The following is a 26,141-nucleotide window of genomic DNA, read 5'->3' on the forward strand; positions in this document are numbered from 1 at the left end:
AGTCACTTAACCCTCCATTGCCCCATGTAAGCTGCATTGAGCCTGCTATGAGTGGGAAAGCGCAGGGTACAAATGTAACAAAAATAAAATAGATACTATTGGAGATTCTACATGGAATGTTGCTACTATTGGAGATTCTACACGGAATGTTGCTATTCCACTAGCAGCATTCCATGTAGAAGGCTGCACAGGCTTCTGTTTCTGTGTCTGACGTCCTGCACGTATGTGCAGGACGTCAGACTCACAGAAGCAGAAGCCTGCACGGCCACATTGGTGATGTGCAAGGGCCGACTTCTACATGGAATGTTGCTAGTGGAATAACAACATTCCATGTAGAATCTCAAATAGTAGCAACAGTGGAGGAGTGGCCTAGTGGTTAGGGTGGTGGACTTTGGTCCTGAGTTCGATTCCCACTTCAGGCACAGGCAGCTCCTTGTGACTCTGGGCAAGTCACTTAACCCTCCATTGCCCCAGGTACAAATAAGTACCTGTATATGTAAGCCGCATTGAGCCTGCCATGAGTGGGAAAGCGCGGGGTACAAATGTAACAAAAATAAATAAAACATGGGTACTGAACATTCCCACCTTAGTAATTCCCTTATCTCTTATTTGTCCTGTTTGTCTGTCCTAATTAGATTGTAAGCTTTTTCAAGCAAGAACTGTCTCTTCATGTCCCGTGTACATCTAGTAGAGCTATAGAAATTAGTAGTAGTCACTTAACCCTCCATTGCCTGTATATATACAGAAAGGCAATTTCAAGTTCCATTCCCTTTCCCATTGGGGGAGACTTGGACAAGGGGCAGGTAAGTGAATGACGCACTCAGACCCTAGGGTCAGGGCAGTTGACCTAATGTCCCCCAGAGGCCTAGACCTGGCCAACATCAGCTGTTGAATTTTGGTTTCCCCAAGTGGAGTGTAATGCAACATCTGTAAATTCATGTAACGTAACTGCTACCTCCTGGTCATCGGACTTCTACACGAAAAGAGGTCACAAGAGAGCTTTATTATATCACCGAATTATTGCTTTTTAAAAATTTTAATTTTATTTAGAGCGGTATTCCTTTTGCATGAGTCTAGAGCTGCATTATACACATGGGGCAGAAATCGAATTTGACGTGGGAAGGAAGGACTGTTTCGGACTGCAATGTTTTGGTGCATGGAAGCATTTGTAATATTTGTATTCTCTGATACTTCAATGTCTCAACTGCCTTTTGAAATTTGGAAAGAGCAAAAATACACTTGTAAATGAGAAGATTTAAAAACAACCACCTCTCCCACCCCCTACAAATCTCTTAGGTAACATGTCACTCTCATCTACATTATGGGATTTTCGTTTTATTTTGTGCATTTCATGGCTTTCATGGTATATTTTTGTTTTCTTCATTCCATTATTATTTAATGTTGCTTTTGTGTGTTTATTTGCTCCCATTCTTCAGCACACCGCATGTCCGTTAGTCCTATGGAAAATATCATTTCACGACTGCTGACTCCCACCCAGTCTTCCCTAGCCAGAAGCAAGAGCACAGGAATGCTCACCGAGCATTCTGATAGTCACTCAGGTAAAATGTATGGAGGGGGGAAGAGTAGCCCTAGAGTGGGGGTGGAGGAGCATTATACTGTTTTCCTGACCACTATTGTGGTGATAGTCATCAGAAGGTAATATGACAGTAGATGAAGACCCATATGGTCCATCCAGTCTGCCCAACAGTTTGGGTGTAGCAGAGCTAGAAATACTGAAGAAATGAAGCTGCTTCAATACTCAGAAGCAGGGGCGTAGCCAGACACCCAATTTTGGGTGGGCTTGGGCCCAAGATGGGTGGGCAGAAGAACTCCGCCCTGTCCCTCAAGTGATTTGGTCTCTCCCTCTCTCGCCTGCATGCCATATGGTTTCTCAAACATCCCCCTCCCCCGCATACCTTTTAAATAGCAGACGTTCACCGACAGTGAGCAGCCACTAATACACACTGCTCCTGTTGGCTCCACAGCCTTCCCTCCGATGCAACTTCCTGTTTCCGCATAGGCGGGAATACATCAGAGGGAAGGCTGTGGGGCTGGTGTGAACTGTATGTATCAGTCTCTGCTCGCTGCAGGTGAAGATCTGCTATTTACAAGGTTTACAGGAGGGAAATTGTTGGGGAGTTTTCGGCTGGTGGGGCTTGGGGGGATCCCTGCCAGCCACATCATAAGTGTGCTGCTACTGGGTGGGCCTGAGCCCAAAGTGAGTGGGCCTGGGCCCACCCTTGGCTACGCCACTGCTCGGAAGGGACCTGAGGATTGCCAGCAGATTTCAGGCTCCTTTTAAAAAGCTTCACTAGTGATTAGCGGCACGCCAAATGCAACGAAGCCCATTCAATTCCTGTGGGCTTCACCATATTCAGTGTGTGGTAATCACTACTGCGGCTTTGTAAAATGAGTCCTTTGTTTGCTCTAGGCCTATCCAGACCTGGTTTTACCCTATTGCACCTGCGACTCTGTAGCTGCAATTCATTTCAAGCAGGACCACAGATCCATGGCTGTAGTGGGGATAAGACACGGATTTGATCAGGCGGTCAAGAGCGGAGGAGGGGGATCTTGGCAGGCAACCCAGGGAATGGAGTTGGCTGGCAACCCTAAGGGTGACCCCTATGTTTTTAGAGTTAAATGCAGAAATCCAGCAAGGAACAGGTCTGGTTAAAGTTTCATACTGGCCACTGTGCTTGTACTCTGTCTGGTTCTCCTTGGAAGTCAAGCATTTGGATAAATGTTATAGGGTACTACTCGACTGGTAGTTTGGGAAGAGATAAGCTACTAAGCTTGAGCTGAAAAACAGAGCATCCTGCCCCAACAGATCATTTTTTTTGTTTGTTTTCAACTTTACTGCTTGTGTTAAATTTTCAAGGGGGGTGAGGGGAGGTTCCTTCCAAGCATCTGATTAGCTGCCTCCTTGATTCAAGCCTGGCATCACAAATGCTGGAAACCAAATACATTCGCCAATAGATTCTTTGTGATGTCAGTCTGGACCTCTTCCCCTTTGAAGTCTTCTTCTTGCCTGTTCTGTTCCCGTTCCCTCACCATACAATCTACAAATACCTACAGCACCTGAATGTACACTGCCAGGACTGTTTTCAGGCTTGGGGGCAGTATATAAGGAATAATTTTTAACAAATTGTTAGAGAAGCTGGTCAGAAGGAGGTTCTGCCTCCTCAGGAAAAAAAATAGCCTAATGCTGCATACAGAGAATTGTTTTCGGGTTGGTTTTTTTTTTTTAATTCTGAAGATAAGAAAGTTGTGTTTCAAAGCACAGCTATCATCCTCTCCTAATTTCTCTAAATATGTATGGTAATAAGTTTTGAAGCAGCTCCCTCTAGTGGTGAAGCTATATACTTTTTTTTTTTTTGTCTGGCTTCTATGAACACAACTTTTTTTTTTTTAATTAAGCCTCCATTGTAGTAATGTCCCATGAATACATATGAACATGGAACATAGATTATGCCACCAACTAAAGATCAGATCGTACAGTCTTCCCATCCTTTCTGGTTTCCAGTATCCGGTGCAGGGATAATGGAGAAGTACCACTGGAAAAGGGGAGACCAGAGCTACTGAGCATTGACGTGCAAGAGTTACATCTATGTTGCCAAACTAAAAGCAAGATAGTCATGATAACCTGTGTCCAGAGCTTGTAACCGGCCAGGGCTTGTAACCAGCCAGTTCTCTAATCTGACTGCTAACCTCTAACATATGGAGATAGCTCTCATGAACATTCACTCAGGATTTTCTGGAAACCAGACACACCTGTTTTGGGGAATCTTATTTATCAAATCTGTGAACCACTAAGCTAAGTCACTCTGCTTCTCTAAGTATAATTATTAATTAGTCAATGTAACCGAACTATGAACCTGTAGGGTTTCAACCATCACAGATTATCCTTGAGCTCTAGGACCTGTTACCATTTATTCTCTTAATTTGAGTATGTATTTTTATCTCTCCCATTTCTGTCTTTGCTTTCTCTACTCTGTCACGCTGTAACTCTATAGTATTCAATGTCTGTCCTCGTGTAGCACCGTCCAGTCCTCTCAGGTCTCCCTACAAGCCCTCCCCCTCAAGGAGTGCAGAGCGAAGAAAGACCGCCCCTGCCTCCAGCAGTGCTGAAGAGGCTAAAGGTCTGGCCTCCAACGAAACCAACCAGGTGGGCATATGAATGGGCATGTGACATTGTGGTTTGGAGTGGGGCTAAAGGGTGGTTGATAGAGGGAAATGGTATATGTCATTGGTGTTCATTCGAGGGCCACCAGTGGGTTGGCTTTCAGGATATCCCTAATGAACATGCCTATTACATTTGTTGTATGCCAATCTCTCTCATGTATATTTAATAGGAAAATCCTGATAATGTGCCCTATTGGCAGCCCTCAAGGACTGGGAGTGAAGACCAAAGGTACAGGTAGCCATATGAGGCACACCTCCCTTCTTCTGGTGCTGCCTCCAGAATAGTGGACATTCTACTCAACGATATCATTCTTAGAGGAATGGGCTTAAGTGCCGAGGCTGAGCTTTTGCTTGAGATTTTTTGGGCAGGAGGGAGGCTTGTCTGCTGCAACTTCTAAACATCTTACTGAACACTGATTTGAGTGAATTCCTTCAAAAAGGCGGTAAATAAATCCTAATAACTATTAATTTGGGAATTCCGGATTTAAAAGCAGATATGGAAGAATAATCACACAAGAGCCAATAAAGATGCAGAATTCTATTTTGCATAGTTTACTTATTTTACATATTTTTTTGTTGGTCCTAGTTAGTAACCTTTGGTGTTTCGGAGCAAAAGTGGGCAAATCACCGGAAGCCAGAGTGCAACTTCAATCGAGCACCTGGCTCTGATGGCTCTCCTATATAAGAGATTGAACAAGAGAATTTTCAGGATAGCTGGCCCTGCTGTTGTGAGTCCAAGTGTAGCTGAATCTTCATATAATGGGAGTTTCAGTTGATGGGATTCAGATCATAGCAACAGATTCGGTAGCAAAGAATATTGAGAAACACAGATCCATAATGGTGAAATCTAGGAAAAGATGAAAAGGAGAGCAATTCCCACTTGAACTTGCTAAATTCTAGCTGCTTAGTATACATTGTAAAAATACTCCACTTTCAAGAAAATGTCAGAAAGGGAATTTAATGCCACCCTTTGCTCTTACAGGTGGATAAACTGAAGAGAGACAAGCGATCTACCACGCCCATCCCTGCTATAGGGTCGCCTCTCAGAAGATCGGAGTCCCCTGCATGCATGTCCAAAAGGCCGCCTTCACCAGCTACATCCAAGTAAGATCTTTTTTTAAGATATTGATTCAAATGATCCACTTATCCTTCAAAAAGCTATATTCCCCCACCACATGGTAAACCTATGAACCAATGAGTTTTCTGTGTGGTTGCCCCCTCTTTCTGATATTTTTTTAGCTGTTGGTCAGTGTCACTTACAAGCTCATAGGTCTCTCTCTGTATTTATTTATTCAATACAATTTATAGACCACCTAATCCTAAGTGATTTACAATTTAAAATCTATATAATCCAGGAAACAAACCCACACACATTCAAACTCCTCTTACTGACTTACAAATGCATTCACTCTGCAGCTCCTCAGTACCTCTCCACTCTCATCTCTCCCTCCTCCCCGGGAACTCCGCTCACTGGGCAAATCTCTCTTATCTGCACCCTTCTCCTCCACCGCTAACTCCAGACTCCGTTCCTTCTATCGTGCTGCACCGTATGCCTGGAATAAACTTCCTGAGCTGATACGCCAAGCCTCATCTCTGGCCATCTTCAAATCTAGGCTAAAAACCCACCTCTTCGATGCTGCTTTTAACTCCTAAACCTAACCCTTCAACTGTCCCCTATCCCTGATATGTCCTGTCTGTCCTAACCCTTATCCCTTACTTGTCCTGTCTGTCTGTCATAATTAGATTGTAAGCTCTGTCGAGCAGGGACTGTCTCTCCATGTTCAAGTGTGAAGCGCTGCGTACGTCCGGTAGTGCTCTAGAAATAATAAGTAGTAGTAGTAGTACATACACTCCACAATCGCAGACAACCAAAATAATAGGTCCACTCACTTAACCACCAACTCCTTCTGTTTTTCATTCCCACCCCATGTCCTCAAAGCTCTGGGAGGCCTGGGTGTTGACTAAAAGCTGGAAGGCAATCCTTTCAGGAAACCATTCATATTTCAAGTGGCCTTTTCCAGCATCAGCAAAAATATTTTTCCGTTTCCCCTCCCTACCCTGTTTCCTCTGGTCCAGATATGTCACCTTGATGATGTTGCTCACCTCTATGTATAGAAAGACCGCATTGCAGCCCATTAGTTAAATCTCGGAGCTGCCTCAGTGGTTTCTATTAAAGGTGATACACTACAAGGTTTAGACAAACCAATAAATTCAACTTGTCTTGCTGGTAAAACATCTACCAAATTAAGGGCCCCTTTTACTAAGCCATGTAGGTGCCTACGTGTGCCAAACTGGAGTTACCGCGTGGCCCTTGCGGTAATTTCAATCTCGATGTGCGTCCGCAAAATATTTTTTATTTTCTGGCACAAGTAGCGGATGTGCGCAGGTCCTTACCACCCAAACTCCCTACAAAATCCCAAAAGATCATTAATGGATCTTATAGAGGGAGGAACCTTGTTCCATAACCAGGTAATGAAACAAAAGTAAGCTTGAGAATGAGCACACTCCAACTGAAAGGATCTGGCAGGAGGTAAAAGAAAATGCCTCTCACTCCGAGAAGGTAATGATTGCTTAGGAGTGTAAATTGGCAACTTATCAGAAACATATCTTGGTGTCATGCCATGAAACACTTTAAACGTCATCACCAGCATTTTGAAAATATGTTTCTTAATTGGACGTCAATGCAAAGAAGAAAGAGTAGGTGTGATATGATCATGCAAACCCAAATTCTTCATTAGTCGAACAACAACTACAAATCCTGCGTAGTTGACGTAGATGGTAAAACGAGGAAGAGACCAACTGAATATGGTTTATCGCAAGTTAATCCAGCATCTAACAAAACTCCCAGACTATGTACTTGGTCTTTTGCCACTATATTAGACCCTTCCCATGATAACGATGGATGAGAAAACTGGCAATTACCTCTACGAATCCATATGAATTTGATTTTGGACGCATTCAATTGCAACTTATTCAACATCATCCAGTTTTTTTTATTTCAGTCAAGTCAAATCCGCAGTTTCTCCAATTGGTCCTCCTGGGCTGATCCCAACAAAATATATAGCTAAATATCAGCAAATGATTGGATATGAATTCCATGTCCCAGCACAATATCAATAAGTGGGCATACATAAAGATTAAAAAGTAATGGTAGCAATAAAGCTTGTGGTATACCATATTCCTAAAACTTAGGTTTAAGAAAGTTCAGATTCAACTAACATACTCTAGGACCTATTCTTTAAAGAAAAAAAAATCTAAACCAGAGTAGAACAACATAACATATCCCAATTTCCATTAATCTAGTTAATAAAATCGTGTGATCAAGTGTATTAAAAGTGGCACTTTGATGTCTTACTGGTTCTATTGGACTTAAGTCTAAAGAGAATCCACGTACGTGGAGAACTCAATAGATCCCACGGCACGTAAACATTGTAATTGTTTTTGCAACGTGCAGCGTCAGACGGATCATTTAACAAACGGTCTTTTTAAAGACCATTTTTAAATCCTTGTCTGCACTTCTCTCATTCGTGACTTGAGTTCTCTTCATCATGTCACTTGATGATCATATTTTATCATCGTCGATAGCCACAAGACTCCTGATGTAGGCCATCCGGCCGAAACACAACGTTGTGTTGAGTCATTTTTAATGTGTAATTGTGTTATTATTATTTGTTTGAATATTATTAAATTTTGTTTATTTTAAACTTAACTTCAGGTCCAATTATTGGATAGCCTGGCTCATATTCCCACCTTTTTGTTTACACTCTATTGGACTTAAGTAACACATCAATCCCTTTATCTAAGGTATTTCAAACAATCATCAACAATGTCCAGCTAAACAGTTTCTGTACTTTGGAGCTTCCTAAAATTAGACAAACTTAGAAAGAACTCCCTGCTTCTCAATAAAGTCAAGCGGTTGTGTTAAAACCACCTTTTCTAAGACTTTAGATAAAAATATCAAATTAGACAGTGGCCTAAAATTGCCCGGCAGACCTGTGTCTAATATAGGTTTATTCAATATTGGTCCAACTACCGCGGTCTTCCAAGCCTTAGGTACGATTTCCAATCTCAAAGATTCATTAAGCAAAGGTATAACAGACTTAAGTGTTATATCTTTCACAGCCAATAGTAAAGTTGATGGACATGGATCAAAAATTTAAGCTAAATTATGCAAGGAAGCAATTAATTTTCCGAGTTCATCCAACAAAACAGCCTGAAATTGACCTAAACTATTACATTTAGGCCTCTTCTCAACACAAGAATCAGATTGATCTAAGAATAAACACCCAATATCCATAGGTTGGCCCCTAAATCCAAGGTAGAGTGAATTTTATCGATTTTCGCATGGAAAAACTCTGACACAATTTCACAATTCAATTGAGTAGACAAATATTGTTCAGTACGAAGCAAATATATTCTGGATCTATTAGGAGTTTAACAACAACTGAGGAAAAGTCTTTTTTTTTTTTTTTAGTCTCATGAATAGCAGATTTATACTCTTCTGACGGTCTCTTCCAAACACATCTGTCATCGGCTGTTGGCATTCTGCACCAAGTCCTCTCAGCCTTCCTCGCCTTTCTCTTTAATATCCTAAGTTAATTATTAAACCAGGGAGAGGAAAACTTATGGGAATTAGTTTTAACCTTTTTTAGTGGAGGCCACTGGCCACACATTCATACAAATGTTGAACACCTGAATTCCAAGCCTCAACAACTTCATCAAAAGTACAATGAACCAAATTCAATTTCTCTTGTAGCTGACAGATATCATGGACAAAAACCTCTAGATCTACTGAATTAGGATTGAACACTTCCTTAACAAAAGATTTTGGTCTGTGCATTAGCTAATTCACTCCCAATCAAAAGTGATCAGGTAGTGATCAGACCATGGCACAGGTAAACCAACACAATATGGAAGCATCTGAAACAAACACTAAATCCAAAAAACGCCCAGAGAAATGTATTGGAAATCAAGCAATTTGAGAGAAACCTAAGTCTGACCATCACAAAATGTAAAGGAGCTCCACTTAAATTTTGGCTAGTCAGAAAAATTAAACTCACCCAACACCACCTCATACTGAAAAGATACAGCCAATCCTATAAAATAATTCTCCCCTCCAACGTTCGGTCTCTGCCTGGGACTGTGGCTCCGTGGTCTGATTCCGGCAGTAGATCAGTGACGTCATCCGCTTCACACAGCCTCTTCTATCGCTTCTGTTTCTGCTGTTCGTGTGGTCCCGCCCTTGAGGGCAGGACCACACAACCAGCTGAAACAGAAGAGAAAGAAGAGGCTGTGTGAAGCGGTGTCCCTACAGTGCAGGAGGTAAAAACGTGCAGGAGGTGGGGAGGGGGGTCCTGAAACGACAGGGGAGGGAAAGGGGGGGGGAAAGGGGTCATGAAACTACAGAGGGGGGTCCTGAAATGACACGAGGGGAGGGGATTCCTGGAAATCAACTGGAAGGGTAGGGGCAGGTCCTGGAACTGGAAGGGGAGGGGGGTCCTGGGGTAGGGGGGATGGGAAGAAGGGGGAGGGGAAGAAGGGGGAGGGGAAGAAGGGGAGGGGTCCTGGAACTCGGAGAGGGGAGGAGAGGCAGAGTGGGAAGGGGAGAGGGGGGATGGGAAGAAGTGGCAGGGGGGTCCTGGAACTCACATGTAAAGAAGTGGGAGGGGTTTCAGGAACTCAGACAGGGGTGGAAGGGGGGAGGGGAAGAGGGTTCAGCAAACTCTCGGTCTTGCTGTGTCTCACATATGCACTCGCACATAGTCATTCTGACACACACACACTCTCTCACAGACACAATCACACCCAATCTCACTCTCTCTCTGACACACACATACACACTTGCAGTCTCTCTCTCTCTCTCACACACACATACACACACACACACACAGTCACTCTCACACACACACTCTCTCTCAAACATACACACTACGAGGAAAACCTTGCTAGCGCCCGTTTCCTTAAAAACTAAAACGGGCCTTTTTTACTAGTTTACTAATAATAGCTAACAGATCTAAAACACACATCGGTGGGAGGGATGCCCTATAGACTACCAAAAATAGAAGTTCTTTTTATCATGACCAAGAGAAATCATCAAAACATTCCAGAGCTTCACAATAATCAGTCATTCAAGGGACCAAAAAAATAGATTTTACTATCGCAGGCAGCGTTCCACCCCTCTCAAGTTGTATGTTTAACAAAAAGTCTTTGATAGTTCCCCTATGTATCAAGTTGTTTTAATGTGGAATAATCCTCCTTTATTTTTAAATATGACTGAAAATGTATCTAGTTCAGAAATATTTTGTTCAAAATCAGTTTGCTATCATTTATGTCTGAATTTTTGTTCTATTTGAAGTATTTTATGACGTATGATTAGGACGGGCTGTCGACCCAGTCCTCGGGATACACCTAGCCAATCGGGTTTTCAGGATATCCACAACGGATATGCAGGAGAGAAATTTGCATACACTACCCCGCCTTCATCCTATGCAAATCTTGACACATGGCTGGGTGTGTTCTAAGGACTGGGTTGAGAACCCTTGGATTAAGAACATACTGTGACTGCACACTGCTTTGGACCTACTGAGATTTAGCCAGAAACATAGCCAGGTTGTGACGCCGGGGGAGTGGTGCACACCAGGGGCGTATCTGCGTGGGGCCACAGGGGCCTGGGCCCCCGCAGATTTCACCCTGGCCCCCCTCCCGCCACCAACCCTCCCCCACTAATGTTGTTTACCTTTGCTGGCGGGGGACCCCAACCCCCGCCAGCCGCCGAGGTCTTCAAAGTTCTTGTTCGTCGTCCTCCGTGGCCATGCTGTACCCTGTTGATTCGGAGTCTGTCTGACGTCGCACCACGTTGTACGCGCGTACAACGTGGTGCGATGTCAGACAGACTCCGAATCAGCAGCATACTGCATGGGCACGGAGGAGGATGACGAACAAGAACTTTGAAGACCTCGGCGGCTGGCGGGGGTTGGGGTCCCCCGCCAGCTGAAGAATTATTTTTAAAAGCAGGCGGAAGCGGACCTCGGCTGGCGGGGGTTGGGGTCCCTGCCAGCAAAGGTAAACAACGTCAGCGGGGGAGGGTTGGCGGCGGGAGAGGAGGTGGAGAGAGTCGTTGGTGGCAGGGGGGGCTCTGGTAATGGCGGGGGGGAGTCGTTGGTGGCAGGGGGGCTCTGGCAATGGCGGGGGGGGGGGGGTCGGTGGTGCCGGGGGGGCTAAATGTGCCCCCTCCCTCTGGCCCTGGCCCCCCCTACTGCCAGTCCAGATACGCCCCTGGTGCACGCACTGCATAAACACATGGACCGCCTGAAAAATAGGCAGTGGCGGAAGTCCATATGGGGAAACAGTGGCGTAGCCATAGGTGGGCCTGGGTGGGCCGGGACCCACCCACTTTGGACTCAGGCCCACCCAGAATTGTGACAGTCTTGTTGCGGCTGGTGGGGATCCCCAAACCTTGCAAGCTGAAGATTTCTTCTCCTTGGGCAGCTAGCGCTTTTCCAAATGTCAGCCAGTAGCGCTTTCCTTGAACTGACGCTGAGGCCAGCCCTTCTGCACATGCTCAGTTTTTGCACATGCCAAAGCACTGAGCATGCACGGTCTGCCGGCAACAGCATCAGTTTGAGGCAAGTGCTGCTGGCTGCCATTTGGAAGAGTGTTGGCTACTCAAGGAGGAGGAGGAAATCTTCAGCTGACGGGGTTTGGGGATCCCCTACAGCCCAAGTATTTAATATTTGGGGTTTGTGGGCAGGGAGGGGTGGAGAGAGGAGCAAACTGGAGGGGAACTGGGAGGGGAAAAATCCATGCCCACCCACCATGTGCTCAGGCCCACCCAAAATTGGCCATCTGGCTACGCCCCTGTGGGGAAGCGGTCGCTCCCCTGGCGTCCCACCTAGCTACACCTCTGGATTTAGTATTCTATTGGTAGGCTTTTTGTTTTGTTTTTGTTTTTTTAGAGTCTTTCCCTTCCATTCTGCATCCAATATCTTTCAGCCTCGCTGGGCCTGTATTGAATAAGGGCCATAAGCGCTGCTTTGTTCTGGTATTACAGCCTATCATTGTCTTTTGGCCTTGGGAAGAATTTTTGAACTTGGATTTAACTCATGTCTTTTCGGTGAATGCAAGCTGCCATCCAGAAGTTGATTCTTTTCCTTGCAAACTCCCTTCTAGGACACTTCCTAAGACATGCCCTCAGTCTCCTGTGCACACCAAACTGCTAATCACTTCTCCGGCAAAGCACCAACCCCCCTCGGCCAGCCTTAGCCAGGAGACCATGAAAAAGAGAATGGAGAAGGAAGAGCTTGTCATGCAGAAACCTCAGGATCCACAGCCGGACGATGCTGCTGCCTTACCAAAGCCACAGAGAAGCGTCCTTTGTACGGGCAAAATGGAAGGCAGTGAAGGTAGGCCAGAACAGGACTGTTTCTGAGGGTATATTACACAAAAGCTATTCTTGTAACTACATTGATAGTTTTCTTTTCAAGGTCTATAAAATAATGAGTGGAGTTGAACGGGTAGATGTGAAGCGTCTGTTCACGCTTTCCAAAAATACTAGGACTAGGGGGCATGCGATGAAGCTACAATGTAGTAAATTTAAAACAAATCAGAGAAAATATTTGTTCACTCAATGTGTAATTAAACTCTGGACTTCGTTGGCAGAGAATGTGGTAAAGGCAGTTAGCTTAGCGGAGTTTTAAAAAGGTTTGGACGGCTTCCTAAAGGAAAAGTCCATAGACTGTTATTAAATGGACTTGGGGAAAATTCACTATTTCTGGGATAAGCAGTATAGAATGTTTTGTACTTTTTGGGGATCTTGCCAGGTATTTGTGACCTGGATTGGCCACTGTTGGAAACGGGATGCTGGGCTCGATGGACCTTTGGTCTTTCCCAGTAAGGCAATACTTATGTACTTATTTTATGCATGTGGGGGGGAGGATTCTATAAATGACGCTAAAAGTTAGACGCCAAAGAACTGGGTGCTAAGCAGAGTTGGGCACCAAATCTATTATAGAATATTAGCGTAAATCCTCAGTTACGCACTAAACTTTAGGTGTGATCACTCTGTGGCTGGCATAAATGCTGGCGCCTAGAGTCAAAATGCACATGGGAATAGTCAAAATGCCCTGATGTGCCCATGTCCCTCCCATGTTAATACCTCCTTTCAGTTGTGCATGAGAGAAGTTAGGCGCTCAGCCTACAGAATAAGGGTATAAGTTATTTTATGCATGAAACTGCTAATTAGTGCTTAATGCCAATTAATGGTACTTATCATCAGTTTGTTTATTTATTTGTTACATTTGTATCTCACATTTTCCCACCTATTTGTAGGCTCAATGTGGCTTACATAGTACCGGAGAGGCGTTTGCCGACTCCGGTGTGAACAAATACAATGTGATTTTGTGGTAAGATAAAGTTCATGTGGCAGAAGCCACATTAGGAATCGTAGAGCGGAAGAGTTGTGTTGTGTTCATTGCGTGCTTTAATTTTCTTGTGTAGCCGAGATCAGGCATTTAAGTTGGATCGGTGGGGTATGCCTTTTTAAGCAGGGTGGTTTTTAGTATTTTCCGGAAGTGTAGGTGGTCGTACGTTCCACAATTGTGTGCTTAAGTAGGAAAAGCTGGGTGCGTAGGTAGATTTGTATTTAAGTCCTTTACAGCTTGGGTAGTGTAGATTTAGATATGTTCGTGTTAATTCGGATGCGTTTCTGGTTGGTAAGTCAATTAGGTCTGTCATGTATCTAGGGGCTTCGCCGTAGATGATTTTGTGAACCATGGTGCAGATTTTGAAGGCAATCCATTCTTTGATTGGGAGCCAGAGTAAGTTTTCGCGGAGGGGTTTTGCACTTTCAAATCACGTTTTTTCCAAATATGAGCCTAGCTGCCGTGTTTTGAGCGGTTTGAAGTTTCTTTAAGGTTTGTTCTTTTCATCCTGCATAGATTCCATTGCAGTAATCTGTTAGCTAATTATGTTATGTGCGTAACTGACCCTATTTTATAACTGGGTGCGAATTGCACGCCTAACTTTAGATGCCACTTGTAGAATTTGAGGGCTATAAGGGAAATTCTATGAACTACTACTTATCACTTCTATAGTGCTACAAGGCAAACGCAGCGTTGTACACCATACATGAAAAGACAGTCCCTGCTCAAAGAGCTCACAATCTAAATAAGACAGGTAAACAGAACAATTAAGAGGTAAGGGAATTAAAGAGTTGGGGTACAGGGCAAGTGAGTAGTGGCTAGGAGTCAAAAGCAGTGTCAAAGAGGTGGGCTTTTAGTGTCAAAGAGGTGGACTTGAAAACGGGCAAAGACGGGGCTAGACATACAGGCTCAGGAAGTCTATTCCAGGCGTGAGGTGCAGCGAGATAAAAGGAACGGAGTCTGCAATTAGCAGTAGAGGAGAAGGGGACAGACGAGAGATCTATCTGCAGAGCGGAGTGCCAGAGGGGGGACGTAGGGAGAGACAAGAGTGGAGAGGTACTGGGGAGCGGCAGAGTGAATGCACTTATAGGTCAGTAAGAGAAGTTTGAATTGAATGTGGAAATGGATAGGGAGCCAGTGAAGTGACTTGAGGAGAGGGCTAATGTGAACATAGCGACTTTGGCGGAAAATGAGTCGCGCAGCAGAGTTTTGGACTGACTGAAGAGGAGAGAGATGGCTAGGTGGGAGGCCGGTGAGAAGTAGGTTGCAATAATCTAGGCGAGAGGTGATAAGAGTGTGGATAAGGGTTCTGGTAGAGTGCTCAGAGAGGAAGGGACGGATTTTGCTGATGTTACAGAGAAAGAAACGACAGGTTTTGGCAATCTGCTGAATGTGAGCAGAGAAGGAGAGAGAGGAGTCGAAGATGACCCCAAGGTTACGAGCTGATGAGACAGGGAGAATGAGAGGAGCTAATGTTTACGTGCTCATTGTCTAAAGGACCCTTTTTCTAAAGGGTTGGTGCGCAGCAACAGGCTTGCCGCACACCAGTCCATTACTACCACAGGAACCTGGCGGTAGTTCCCATCACCAGCTCGTGCCATTTCTGGCGCTACAAAAAATATTTTCAATTTTGTAGCGCCGGTGTTTACCCAGCAGTAATCACGCAGTGCCGCGTGCATACCCAGTTATCGCCAGGTTAGCGAGGGAGCCCTTATCACCACCTCACTGGTTGGTGCTAAGTGCTCCCCACAACACAGCCATTTCTTTTCCCCAAAAAAAGGACAGCCTTTTACCCGCTGCATTAAAAGGGGCCTCTGTGCATCAAAAACACACGCTGATGCTGACGCAGTCCCCCTTTTACCGCAACTGAGTAAGAGGACCCAATTCGTAGTGATTCATTTAGCTTTTGATATTCAGCCACTGAAGAAGCAGTTCAACACTGGGAGTCTGCCGTATGTGTTTATTTAATAAATTTATAACCAGCCTATCCAAACATCTAGGCGGAGTACAATATAACGCTCATAAAATAATACACAAAACATTACTTTCCCTTCACCTCCAGGGAAGCCCTTTGCGGGAACTACGGACGCCGAGGAGGCCACAAAGATGCTGGCAGAGAGGAGACGGCAAGCACGTTTGCAGAAGGAGCTGGAAGAGCAGGAGAAGCGGGAGAAGGAGGAGGCAGAGAGGTAGGCTCGCTTACCTGTGTCATCAGAGCCGATGTTCTATCCTTGATGAATATTTATCAGATGTATTTGCATATATACATAAGAACAAGGAGGGCGGCTACAAAACTGGTAAGCGGTCTCTGTCATAAAACATATAAGGACAGGCTTGTATACGCTGGATATGCTAAAGAGAGGCGGGAGAGAGGGGATATGATAGAGACCTTTAAATACCTTGGTGGCATCATTGTACAGTAGATGTGCCTTTTTCAAATGAAGGAAAACCCTGGAATGAGAGGGCTTAGGAAGAAGTTGAGAGGAAATACGCTTAGGAGGAATCTAAGAAAATACTCCTTCGTGGAAAGGGTGGCAGATGCGTGGAATGGCCTTCCGGTGGAGGTTGTGGAGACGATGACTGTGACAGAATTTAAGGAAGCATGCGACAGGCACATGGGATCCCTTAGGAAAAGGAGGAGTTAGGGGTTACTGAGGAAGGGCAGATTGGATGGGCCATTTGGCCCTTGTCTGTCATCATGTTTCTATTTAACATGGCTGACTTGCATGATTTGAGTACCTGAGAACCCTGGCCTGTTTGTGGTTCTCTAGGACCAGAGCTGAGAACCTCTGCCCTGTTTTTTGTTTTTTTGTTACATTTGTACCCCGCGCTTTCCCACTCATGGCAGGCTCAATGTGGCTTACATATACAGGTACTTATTTGTACCTGGGGCAATGGAGGGTTAAGTGACTTGCCTGCAGTGGGAATTGAACCCAGTTCCCCAGGACCAAAGTCCACCATGCTAACCACTAGGCCACTCAATGTGGCTGCGCAGGCTTCTGTTTCTGTGAGTCTGACGTCCTGCACGTGCAGGACGTCAGACTCACAGAAACAGAAGCCTAAGCGGCCGCGTTGCTGATCTGCAGGGGCAGGCTTCTACATGGAATGTTGCTAGTGGAATAGCAACATTCCATGTAGAATCTCAAATAGTAGCAACATTCCATGTATAACCTTAAATAGTAGCAACAGAATCTCAATAGTGGCAACATTCCATGTAGAACCTTAAATAGTAGCAACAGAATCTCAAAAATAGCAACATTCCATCTAGAATCTCCAATAGTAGCAACATTCCATGTTGTTGTTACATTTGTACCCTGCGCTTTCCCACTCATGGCAGACTCAATGCAGCTTACATGGGGCAATGGAGGGTTAAGTGACTTGCCCAGAGTCACAAGGAGCTGCCTGTGCCTGAAGTGGGAATTGAACTCAGTTCCTCAGGACCAAAGTCCACCACCCTAACCACTAGGCCACTCCTCCACTATTGCCTGTAGTTTCTGTTTCTCCGAGCCCATGGATGCTGTGGAGTTAAAGCAGATGAGAGAGGCCTAGGTGTGAACATTTATGTCCAGCAATACATATGGGGATTGTGCCCTAAAAACTCTTCTGATTGACTGTGAATAATGCATAAACAGGACCTCAAACTGCTCCTCTTGTGTCTGATCCTGCTCTACCATATTGATATGACTTTTGAGTGGTAGGCGGGGACGGGGAAATGTTAAAAAACATGAAAAAAACTGGCACATTAAAACCAAGAAAGATCTGAGATGTGCTGTATTTTTCCTGTCGCTGATCCTCGCTATGTCTTGCTTTGTGCGAGAAGAGTCGAGCTTTAGTTCATATTTTGGTTCATAGAGCTGACATTTTGCAATAGGTTTATTTAATTTCTGGCTGGAATCTGTCTGCCAATAATGTATGTGCATGGTGAGATTGCACAAGTTTTGGGGCAGCCACAGGATTTCACTTATACCAATGTTGAGTGGAGCGTCTTGCAGTGAAATGCTGTGTCTGCCCCAATACTAACCCCGCCGCCAAGAACCCTGAAGCAGCAGCCCGAAACGCTGGCCACCGTCGGCTTGGAGGCAGAAGGGTGACGAGGGCAACTTACAGCACAAGGATTGCGTAGTGCTGAAAAGATAGAGATAGCGGCACCGTATTTGAATACCATCGACCTGCGACTTGGACACAGAAAAGATAAGTGTTCTAAGTACACTACCAGTACTCGTAAATAGCGGATAGATTGTACCTGCTAAGAACAGAAGTGTGTTCTGCTTATATTAATCTTTTGCTGGAAACAATAATCTTGTGGACCAAGGTACAGATTTTGAAGGCGATACGTTCCTTGATTGGGAGCCAGTGCAGTTTTTCTCGGAGGGGTTAGGCACTTTCGAAGCGTGTTTTATTGAATATCAGCCTGGCTGCTGTGTTTTGGGCTGTCTGGAGTTTCTTTATGAGTTGTTCTTTACAACCCGCATATATTCTGTTGCAGTAATCTACGTGGCTCATTACCATTGCGGAATATTTCTCTTGGGAAGAAAGGTTTTATACATTTAAGTTTCCACATTGAGTGAAACATTTTCTTTATAGTGGAGTTTACTTGGCTCTCAAGTGTGAGATTGTGATCAATTGTAACGCCTAGTATTTTGAGGCTATCTGAGATAGGAAGAGTGAGATCTGGGGTGTTTAAGGTTGTGGGTTTATATTTATTGCGTTGGGATGAGAGGATGAGGCAGTGTGTTTTTTTCAGTGTTCAGTTTCAGTTGAAATGAATTTGTCCATAGGTCCATGATATCCAAACCGCGCTTGATTTCATCGGTGATTTCTGTTAGATCGTGTTTGAAAGGGATGTAAATTGTGACGTCATCTTTATTTATTTGTAGCATTTGTATCCCACATTTTCCCACCAATTTGCAGGCTCAATGTGGCTTACATTTGCCGTAATGGCGGTTGCCATTTCCGGGTAACAGAATTACAAATGGTACTGCGTTAAGGTGCATGCATACATGGTAACATACATGGAACATAACATATATGGAATAGATCATATACCATGTGCTGACATACATGGTAAAGAAGAATACATTCTGGTATCGCATGAAGGTTCCTGACTAATAAATTGGATTATAATCTGCATTAGGTCATCGACTATAGAGAAGACCCTGTTTTACATAAGGTTTAGGGTGGTAGTGTTTGTCATTTGCATAGATGAACGGTTGAAGGTTTCGGTTGGATAAGGCTTTAGCCGGGGGGGGGGGGGGGGGGGGTGGGGGGTCATCATTATATTGAAGAGTATTGGTAAGAGTGGTGATCCTGGTGGTACTCCGCAATCTGCTTTCCACGGTGGTGATATAACAGTTTTTGATTTGACTTGGTATGTTCTGGTTATTAGGAAACCCTTGATCCAGTCAAGTATATTTCCTCCAATCACGAAATGGTCTAGGAGGCGTAGAACTATGTTGTGGTTTACCATGTCGAATGCACTCGACATGTCGAATTGGAGGAGGAGTATGCTTTTACCTGTGGCAATTTCTTGTTTGAATTTGGCCAGAACATAGTAACATAGTAACATAGTAGATGACGGCAGAAAAAGACCTGCATGGTCCATCTAGTCTGCCCACGATAAACTCATATGTGTATACCTTACCTTGATTTGTACCTGTCTTTTTCAGGGCACAGACCGTATAAGTCTGTCCAGCAGTATTTCCCGCCTCCCAACCACCAGTCCCGCCTCCCATCACCGGCTCCGGCACAGACCCCGTATAAGTCTGCCCTCCTCTATCCTAGCCTCTCAACCACCAACCCCTCTTCCCCCCGCCACCCAATTTCAGCTAAGCTTCTGTGGATCCATTCCTTCTGCACAGGATTCCTTTAAGCCTATCCCACGCATGTTTGAATTCCGTTACCGTTTTCATCTCCACCACCTCCCGCGGGAGGGCATTCCAAGCGTTCACCACCCTCTCTGTGAAGAAATACTTCCTGACATCTTTCCTGAGTCTGCCCCCCTTCAATCTCAGGAAAGAGTCAGAAGGGTGACTAGTACGGTTTCAGTGCTGTGAGAGGGGTGGAATCCTGATTTTGATTCATGTAATAATGAATTATGCTGCTCTTGGTTATTTGCTTTTTTTTTTTTTTTAATATATTGCTCATGGATATTTACTTTTTTGCAAATATATTTTCTAATTTTGTATTTAGCGGATTATGGAAGAAACATGCATTTCTGTTACTTTTACCAGTATTTTTACTGCATACAGTGGTGGAAATAAGTATTTGATCCCATGCTGATTTTGTAAGTTTGCCCACTGACAAAGACATGAGCAGCCCATAATTGAAGGGTAGGTTATTGGTAACAGTGAGAGATAGCACATCACAAATTAAATCCGGAAAATCACATTGTGGAAAGTATATGAATTTATTTGCATTCTGCAGAGGGAAATAAGTATTTAATCCCTCTGGCAAACAAGACCTAATACTTGGTGGCAAAACCCTTGTTGGCAAGCACAGCGGTCAGACGTCTTCTGTAGTTGATGATGAGGTTTGCACACATGTCAGGAGGAATTTTGGTCCACTCCTCTTTGCAGATCATCTCTAAATCATTAAGAGTTCTGGGCTGTCGCTTGGCAACTCGCAGCTTCAGCTCCCTCCATAAGTTTTCAATGGGATTAAGGTCTGGTGACTGGCTAGGCCACTCCATGACCCTAATGTGCTTCTTCCTGAGCCACTCCTTTGTTGCCTTGGCTGTATGTTTTGGGTCATTGTCGTGCTGGAAGACCCAGCCACGACCCATTTTTAAGGCCCTGGCGGAGGGAAGGAGGTTGTCACTCAGAATTGTACGGTTCATGGCCCCATCCATTCTCCCATTGATGCGGTGAAGTAGTCCTGTGCCCTTAGCAGAGAAACACCCCCAAAACATAACATTTCCACCTCCATGCTTGACAGTGGGGACGGTGTTCTTTGGGTCATAGGCAGCATTTCTCTTCCTCCAAACACAGCGAGTTGAGTTCATGCCAAAGAGCTCAATTTTTGTCTCATCTGACCACAGCACCTTCTCCCAATCACTCTCGGCATCATCCAGGTGTTCACCGGCAAACTTCAGACGGGCCGTCACATGTGCCTTCCGGAGCAGGGGGACCTTGCGGGCACTGCAGGATTGCAATCCGTTATGTCGTAATGTGTTACCAATGGTTTTCATGGTGACAGTGGTCCCAGCTGCCTTGAGATCATTGACAAGTTCCCCCCTTGTAGTTGTAGGCTGATTTCTAACCTTCCTCATGATCAAGGATACCCCACGAGGTGAGATTTTGCGTGGAGCCCCAGATCTTTGTCGATTGACAGTCATTTTGTACTTCTTCCATTTTCTTACTATGGCACCAACAGTTGTCTCCTTCTCGCCCAGCGTCTTACTGATGGTTTTGTAGCCCATTCCAGCCTTGTGCAGGTGTATGATCTTGTCCCTGACATCCTTAGACAGCTCCTTGCTCTTGGCCATTTTGTAGAGGTTAGAGTCTGACTGATTCACTGAGTCTGTGGACAGGTGTCTTTCATACAGGTGACCATTGCCGACAGCTGTCTGTCATGCAGGTAACGAGTTGATTTGGAGCATCTACCTGGTCTGTAGGGGCCAGATCTCTTACTGGTTGGTGGGGGATCAAATACTTATTTCCCTCTGCAGAATGCAAATAAATTCATATACTTTCCACAATGTGATTTTCCGGATTTAATTTGTGATGTGCTATCTCTCACTGTTACCAATAACCTACCCTTCAATTATGGGCTGCTCATGTCTTTGTCCGTGGGCAAACTTACAAAATCAGCATGGGATCAAATACTTATTTCCACCACTGTATATAATTTGGCGTTCTTGGGAGTTCTCCAGTTTTTGTCTGCATGTTTCTTGTGGCCCCATATTTTACATAAGTACATAAGTAATGCCACACTGGGAAAGACCATCGAGCTCAGCATCCTGTCCACGACAGCGGCCAATCCAGGCCAAGGGCACTTGGCAAGCTTAATTGAGGGTCTTTCCGTGTTCTGCATGTGTGACTGACGTTAAGGATTCTGCTGGTATATAGTGTCCCTGTAGGAATGTGTAACCGTCCACCTTGTTCCAGTTTCCCAATAGTCGGTAATTGGTATATAGAGTGAGAAATAGTCTGACAGTAAATCATCTGTCAGATTTAATGTTAACAAATTTATTGTGTAAAGATTTAGGATATTGGGATGAATAGCAAACATAGATTGGCTACAGATACAAGAGTGTGGTGAAAATCAATTGGCCATTTGGAATTTACAGTAAAGAATATTGTATGTTTTCATATTATTTGTAAATTGGTTGCTGCCTGCATATATCATTTGTACCAATAGAATGGGTGTGTGGTTTTTTGTTTTTTTTTTTGAGAGAGAGCCTGTTGTTTAAACATTTACCAGCACACCACTGGACGGAGGATTCCTCTTGATCCAGGCATACTCCAAGCAAATCTTCCCCCACCAGAAAGATCTCTTGGCACATGGAATCTCCTCAGAGTAACCCAGGTTCCTGGTCCCTTCCCTCTGCAGATTCAACAGGGTAACCCCCTCACAGACATAGCAACTTTCTTCCTTACTCAGAGCTCTGTCATTCTCCTCTGGTTTTAGGGGTATCTCCTTTTCTTTTGCCCTGAGATATGGATCAGAGTTGCCAGGTGGACGGGTTTCCCGCCAATTGGGTGGCTTTCCGCGATGCGCTGCGGCTGTTTCACGCCGTGTGTGGTTTGCGTTTTTTGGGGCGGCTTTTGTTTTTGGCAGGGTTGGGGGGGTTTTTTGGCCGAGTGCACTTTTTCACCCCGTGGTTTTTTCGCCGACCGCACCGCAGCCAATAGGAGCCCCGCGGAGGCGTGCTTAATGATGTCATTTGTATACAAATGACCTCATATTTATTAATGAGGTCATTTGTATGGAAATGACTTTATGCGGTTTGGGGCTGGTTTGGAGCTGGTTTTGGGTGGGGAAAAATCTTCCCATCTGGCAACACTGATATGGATGGTGCTTAAGGCCCTTATCTAGGCAAGTCTATTGCTGCTGACTGGTAGAAAAGAGACTAAAATGAAGCATTTCCCTTTCAAAACAGGAGCCTTAAATTAAGAAAACTTACCTAGCAGGGGTGTAGGTAGAAGCCCATTTTGGTGGGAGCCCAGCGGTGGACTAAGAAAGCCATGCTTCTCAGCTCTACTCTCCCCCTCCCCCCTGGTAAAAGTCCTACTTTTGCTGGTGGAGGGTGTCTAGGCCCCTCCAACCAAAGAGGTCTGCTGCCCGACCCCCCCCCCCCCCCATGCTGCCTGAGTAGTGAGGAAGTTGGCGGCATGCTTCAGCCGCCAACGCCAGCACTCCTGCGCATGCTCAGTTCGTGCTGCGAAAACGAAGCGCCAGTGTGGGCGGCTGAAGCGCTCTTGTTGACTTCCTAGCTCCTCTTCTGCTGACAAAGAGTTGGCCATCCCTGCCAGCCATTCCACGGGTGCCACAATTTTGGAGGGGGCCTGAGCCTAAAGTGAGGGGGTCTAGGCCCCCAAGGCCTCCTCATGGCTTGACCACTGCCACCAGCTCCTCCTCTGTGGATGTCCCACTCCGTTACCCAGCTGAGTGTTTCTCCTCATGCTGGATACAGGGCAGGTATGCTCCTGAAAGGGCACAAAACAGCCTCTGCCCCACTAGCTGCAGGGCTGTTAGTAATCCCTGGGTTACATAAGCTTCATATGCCAAAGATGCTTTATCAAATTATCTCCATGCTTTACAAAACATGCGTGTAGGTGTGTAAAATTAACTTGGGAAAAACGTGCATGTCAAAGAGCTTGTGCATATATTCCCTGGAGTAATTTTCAGAGGAAGCTTATGCATGCTTTTGTTTTGAAAATTCACTGGTACCTGCACCAGGAAAAGTACTAGTTGTGTCCGTGCAGTTAAATTACTCCCTGGAGAATGTGTTTGCCAATTGACAGACTGATTCAGGCCTCTGTTATGGGAAATACAGAAATCTATGGGACATAAGGATTTTTGTTGTTTTTTTTTCCCCCTCTTGCTTGAGAACAATGTGGCCCAGGTACAGGTCCAACATGTCCAGATATTCGGACCTTTTCATGTGACAGGGTACTAGCTTTGTGCAGAATAGAGGTCTTTCCCCTGTTACCCCTAAGCACTCTCCAGAGCAGGGCCGCCGAGAGGGGGGGACAGGGGGGACAAAATTTCCCAGGCCCGGTGCCGCCCGCCTGCCCTCCATCGTTCCCTGGCATTAAAGTTAAGCACCTCACTTTCGAAAGCACAGCAACCAGCGGCAGACCACTCCTTCCTTCCGTGTCCCGCCCACGCCTGACGTAACTTCCGCGAGGGCAGGACACGGAAGGAAGGAGCGGTCTGTCGCTGCTTCTTGCTGCGCTTTCGAAGGTGAGGCACTTAAGGTCAGTGCAGAGGGCCCGGGGGTGGAGAGAGGGCCTGGTGGCGGGTGGAGGGGGGGCCCCGGGGCGGCCTTGTCCCGGGCCTGGCCCAGTCTCTCGGCGGCCCTGCTCCAGAGTGGTGCCATCCCATCCTGCACCCCACAAACCTTGAAACCCTTCCCTTCCGTTGCACCCCCTAAGTCTGAGCCTCTTCTCCAATGAGTACTCATGGAAAGCCAGTGGTTCAGGACATATGAATGCAGGTTTAAACCCCCTCCCTCCCACTCTATGCTGGGGCGGGAGGGCTGGTGGTGGCAGTGGGAATGGACGCTTTGAAGGTCTGGGGCAAGATTTGTAATATGGGGGCAGTGGGGTGCAAGACATTTGACACCGCTTTTAAATTTTGCTGCCCTAGGCCCAGATATAACAGGCCTGGGGGTAAATATAGGCCTAAGCCCTTATTGCATACGGGACTACCTTGGAATTTCAGTTCATGGCTGCCTGTTGCCTTTCTAAAGGTTAAAGATGGAGGAACTGAGCAGAAAGGCCGAAGAAGAAAGAGTTCGGGAAGCAGAAGAGGCTCTCAGACGGCAAGAGGAGAGAAAGCGCAAAGAGGAGGAAGAGAGAAGGAGAGCGGAAGAGGAAGCGCGGCTGAGAGCGGAGAAGGAGCAAGTCCTGAAGGAGAAGCAGGAGAAGGAGTTGCAGGCCCAGCTAGAAAAACAGGTACTCTGGTCATAAGAACATAACATAAGAGTAGCCATACTGGTCCCAGGGCCGGTCTTAGACAGGAGCGACAGTGGCGGTCACACAGGGCCCCGCGCTCCTGGGGCCCCCGCATCTTTGACACATCTGTCCTCCTGTCTCGGAACACCTCCCTGCTCTGTACCTTAATGTGCATCCACATTTCAGTACAGAGCATTAGGCAGCATTAGCGATGTTCATATCTCCTCAGCTGCCGAGCCCAGAGCCTCATCGCTGCTGCGTCCTTCCCCTTTTTAATGCCACTTCCTGCTTCCGCAAGGGTGGGATGCAGCAGCAAGGAGGCTCTGGACTCATCAGATGACGGGATATGAACATCGCTGCCACTGTCTGACGCTCTCTACTGAAATGTGGTGGATGCATATCAAGGTACAGGGTGAGGTGGGGTTCTGAAGCTCCTTATAAACTCTGATAAATTATGGCTTATGGTGACAGACGCAGGCGGGGGTGCAGGCAGGAGGCGTGGGTGGGGGTGGGGCAGGTGCAGGCGGGGGGGCCCCATTGGACCGGTCTGCACAGGGCCCCACAATTGCTAAGACGGGCCCTGACTGGTCCTGTATTGTTCCTCGAAAAACTGCTGGGTTTTTGTACATATTCCTCGGACTGTGGGGCAGTGGCATAGCCAAGGGTGGGCCCGGGTGGGCCCAGGCCCATCTATTTTGGGTTCAGGTCTACCCAGTAGCAGCACATCTAGGGTTACCATATGTCCGGATTTACCCAAGGCGGGTTTTGCCAATCTGCCTGTTTGTCCTGATTTCTGCCCGGACAAATGGGCAGATTTCTAGCCTCCCCTCCCCTTACTTACTACTGCCCTGGTGGTCTAATGACCTCTTCCACCTTCGGGGCAGGAAAGAGCCCCCTCTTATACGTTATACTTATACTTTATTCATGAATGTTTGAGAAGCTCGCCAGGTGCCCTTGTCCTGGATTGGCACTGTCGGGTACAGGATGCTGGGCTCGATGGACCCTTGGTCTTTTCCCAGTGTGGCATTACTTATGTACTTATGTCCTCTACTTGGCTCACTTTTATTACATAGAGCAGTGATTTAACCTAATGTGATGTCATAGTGGCTCATTCCACCAATAAGAGCCAACCTCATTAGTGATGTCACAATGGCTTGATTGTATAGAATGTTTGTACGTTTGGGAAGCTCGCCAGGTGCCCTTGGCCTGGATTGGCCGCTGTCGGGGACAGGATGCTGGGCTCGATGGACCTTTGGTCTTTTCCCAGTGTGGCATTACTTATGTACTTATGCCCTCTACTTGGCTCACTTTTATTACATAGAGCAGTGATTTAACCTATTGTGATGTCATAGTGGCTCATTCCACCAATAAGAGCCAACCTCATTAGTGATGTCACAATGGCTTGATTGTATAGAATGTT

The 26,141-nt window shown here is 45.8% G+C and overlaps 1 protein-coding gene across 2 annotated transcripts in view; it reads left to right on the top strand.

Annotated features, from left to right (window-relative positions):
• The window catches only part of MAP7D2 (MAP7 domain containing 2), a 183,424-nt gene that overhangs the window by 126,940 nt on the left and 30,343 nt on the right, over positions 1-26,141 (top strand). Inside the window, exons 6-11 of one of the 2 annotated variants that reach the window (XM_030202264.1) lie at positions 1,437-1,559; positions 4,014-4,165; positions 5,165-5,286; positions 12,352-12,584; positions 15,664-15,790; positions 24,517-24,721. In XM_030202264.1, the coding sequence (XP_030058124.1) occupies positions 1,437-1,559; positions 4,014-4,165; positions 5,165-5,286; positions 12,352-12,584; positions 15,664-15,790; positions 24,517-24,721 (962 nt within the window). The remainder of the gene's footprint in view (positions 1-1,436; positions 1,560-4,013; positions 4,166-5,164; positions 5,287-12,351; positions 12,585-15,663; positions 15,791-24,516; positions 24,722-26,141) is intronic. The other variant, XM_030202265.1, reaches the window with a different exon arrangement.

Source organism: Microcaecilia unicolor, chromosome 4, assembly GCF_901765095.1.
Source record: "Microcaecilia unicolor chromosome 4, aMicUni1.1, whole genome shotgun sequence".
In the NCBI taxonomy this organism is placed as follows: Eukaryota; Metazoa; Chordata; class Amphibia; order Gymnophiona; family Siphonopidae; genus Microcaecilia; species Microcaecilia unicolor.